This window comes from Haplochromis burtoni, unplaced genomic scaffold (assembly GCF_018398535.1).
Source record: "Haplochromis burtoni strain Fernald_Lab_line unplaced genomic scaffold, NCSU_Asbu1 Contig_1066, whole genome shotgun sequence".
NCBI lineage: Eukaryota > Metazoa > Chordata > Actinopteri > Cichliformes > Cichlidae > Haplochromis > Haplochromis burtoni.
Window position 1 is genome coordinate 70323 of NW_024583427.1, and position 1893 is coordinate 72215.

General features: G+C 41.9%; 1 protein-coding gene across 2 annotated transcripts in view; it reads left to right on the forward strand.

Annotated features, from left to right (window-relative positions):
* The window catches only part of LOC102298117 (low density lipoprotein receptor adapter protein 1-A), a gene marked incomplete in the record, with an annotated part of 18318 nt that overhangs the window by 14292 nt on the left and 2133 nt on the right, over nucleotides 1-1893 (forward strand). Inside the window, 3 exon segments of one of the 2 annotated variants that reach the window (XM_042216471.1) lie at nucleotides 630-760; nucleotides 998-1032; nucleotides 1356-1387. In XM_042216471.1, the coding sequence (XP_042072405.1) occupies nucleotides 630-760; nucleotides 998-1032; nucleotides 1356-1387 (198 nt within the window). 2 annotated transcript variants of the gene reach the window in all.

Here is a 1893-nt window from a genome sequence, read left to right on the forward strand (position 1 = left end):
ACAAGCCATGTTGTGTGGCCTAAAGTTTTCAGCTTTAGTTCTACGTACTGTTCACAGAACGTGATCAGCTGGGAAATAAATCTCCATGGCACATCTGCCTTTTTTGTTTTTCACAGTAGAGGGTATGTGGTGCTTCAGGCTTTTATTAGTCAGCCCTCACTGGTTAAAATAATTATTTTACGCCTGTAGTCCCATGGTCAAAGAGTTATATTCCCGCAGACACACAGGCTTAATAGACGTCTGGCCTCTCTGTTCCTGTGAGAATGTAATTCTTGCTTTTGAAACTGGAGGTTTGTGACGTTGGCATTTAGCCTTTCACAGATAATACACAGCTCAATGCAGCACAGTTTGTGAAACAATTTATTGTAACCAATTTCAACTAAAATCTAACTAACTGTGAAACCAATTTATTCATGGCTATAGACATAAAAGGACATGGAAAACCTTTGCATGCTTTAACATTATATTGCCACAGAGATGCAGAAACAGACATGGCACGATGATCTGCCCCATCATCATTTTTAACTGCCCCCTCTGTCACTTCATCCTGGTGTGGAGGCTGCACTGTGTCTTGCTCTGATCTGTTATTATAACACCAATCAGTTGTCATTCCATCTCTTTTCTATTAGATGTGGCTACAGATATGTTGTTGGATTTGGAGAAGAGTGTGAATGTGGCAGTGGAGACCAATGGAAACATCGGAGAGGATCAGCTGGATAACCACAAACAGACCTCAGAGTCCAACAACAATCTTGCCTGGGTGAGTCCGTCCTCTCGCTTTGTGTCTGTGTTGACTGTGAATCTCTTACAAATGACCGTTCTTTCATACTCCAATGTTGACCATCCTCAGTTTGAGAGCTGGATTTTTCCCGACTCAGTTTGGATCTCCAGCTTTTGGAAAGATTTGCTTTAAATTTCCCTTGTTTGTGCCAGCACCACACACATATTACATGCTTTTCCCTGAGTTAATGTTAAGGACTGATTGCTTTTCTTGCAGGAAATAGAAGATGGTTTGGATGAAGCCTTCTCCAGGTGAGATATTTGATTCTAAAGTCTTAAAATAATCTGAAATTAATCCTAGGTGATTTTCTTTGATCCCTGTTCCCAATAAAACATCCCCAAAACACAAAATCTGCCTCTACCTCTGTACTGTAGTTCCTACTTGTACTGCTTGGCTCTATGTCGCCACTTACTGGTGATTTCAGTGTACTGCAGACCGCAAACCCTCCATTCTCTGACAATATAAAAATATAAATGAAGGGATAATCTCAGTAGAGGTTTGACAGTTGGTGAGAAATGATTTCATAGCTGAACTTTAAACTGTCCAAAAATCTGCTGTGTGTTTGTGTCTCCAGCTGTGCTCTGGATAGCTATGGTTCATTTCCAGGTAAAGTTGAGCAATTGTTATCACAAGCCTTACATAGAGTGGTAGTCCCAGTTACTAACCTGACATCAGTCCATTTCATTCAATCACCTCCAAACCCGAAAACCCAGATTACAGGTCAGAGACGCGAGTCACTCGGGGTAACACAACCTCCTCCGTCTTTTATTTCCTGTCAGATGCCTTTGTTGTCGATGGATTTTGTGTTTGATTCGATGTATTGAATTTCAGTCAAAATGAAAAATGTTATTATCTCAACCCATTTCATCATCACCACAAACATGACTGTGTCTGTCTGATAACCCTCCTCTGTGATGTGTAGTGTGTGTTTTGGCTGAAGCGGTGGGGATGGTGCGACTCCACTCCACACAGCGGGGCTTTTGTCCAGCAGTTCCCGTGTCTGAAAGTGGAGCAGTGGGTCACTTGAACTCATTTACGGATCAACACCGTTTATCCCGCAGTTCAAATGAAGTGAATGTGAAGTAATCCCACTGACCTCTACCCAGACTCTG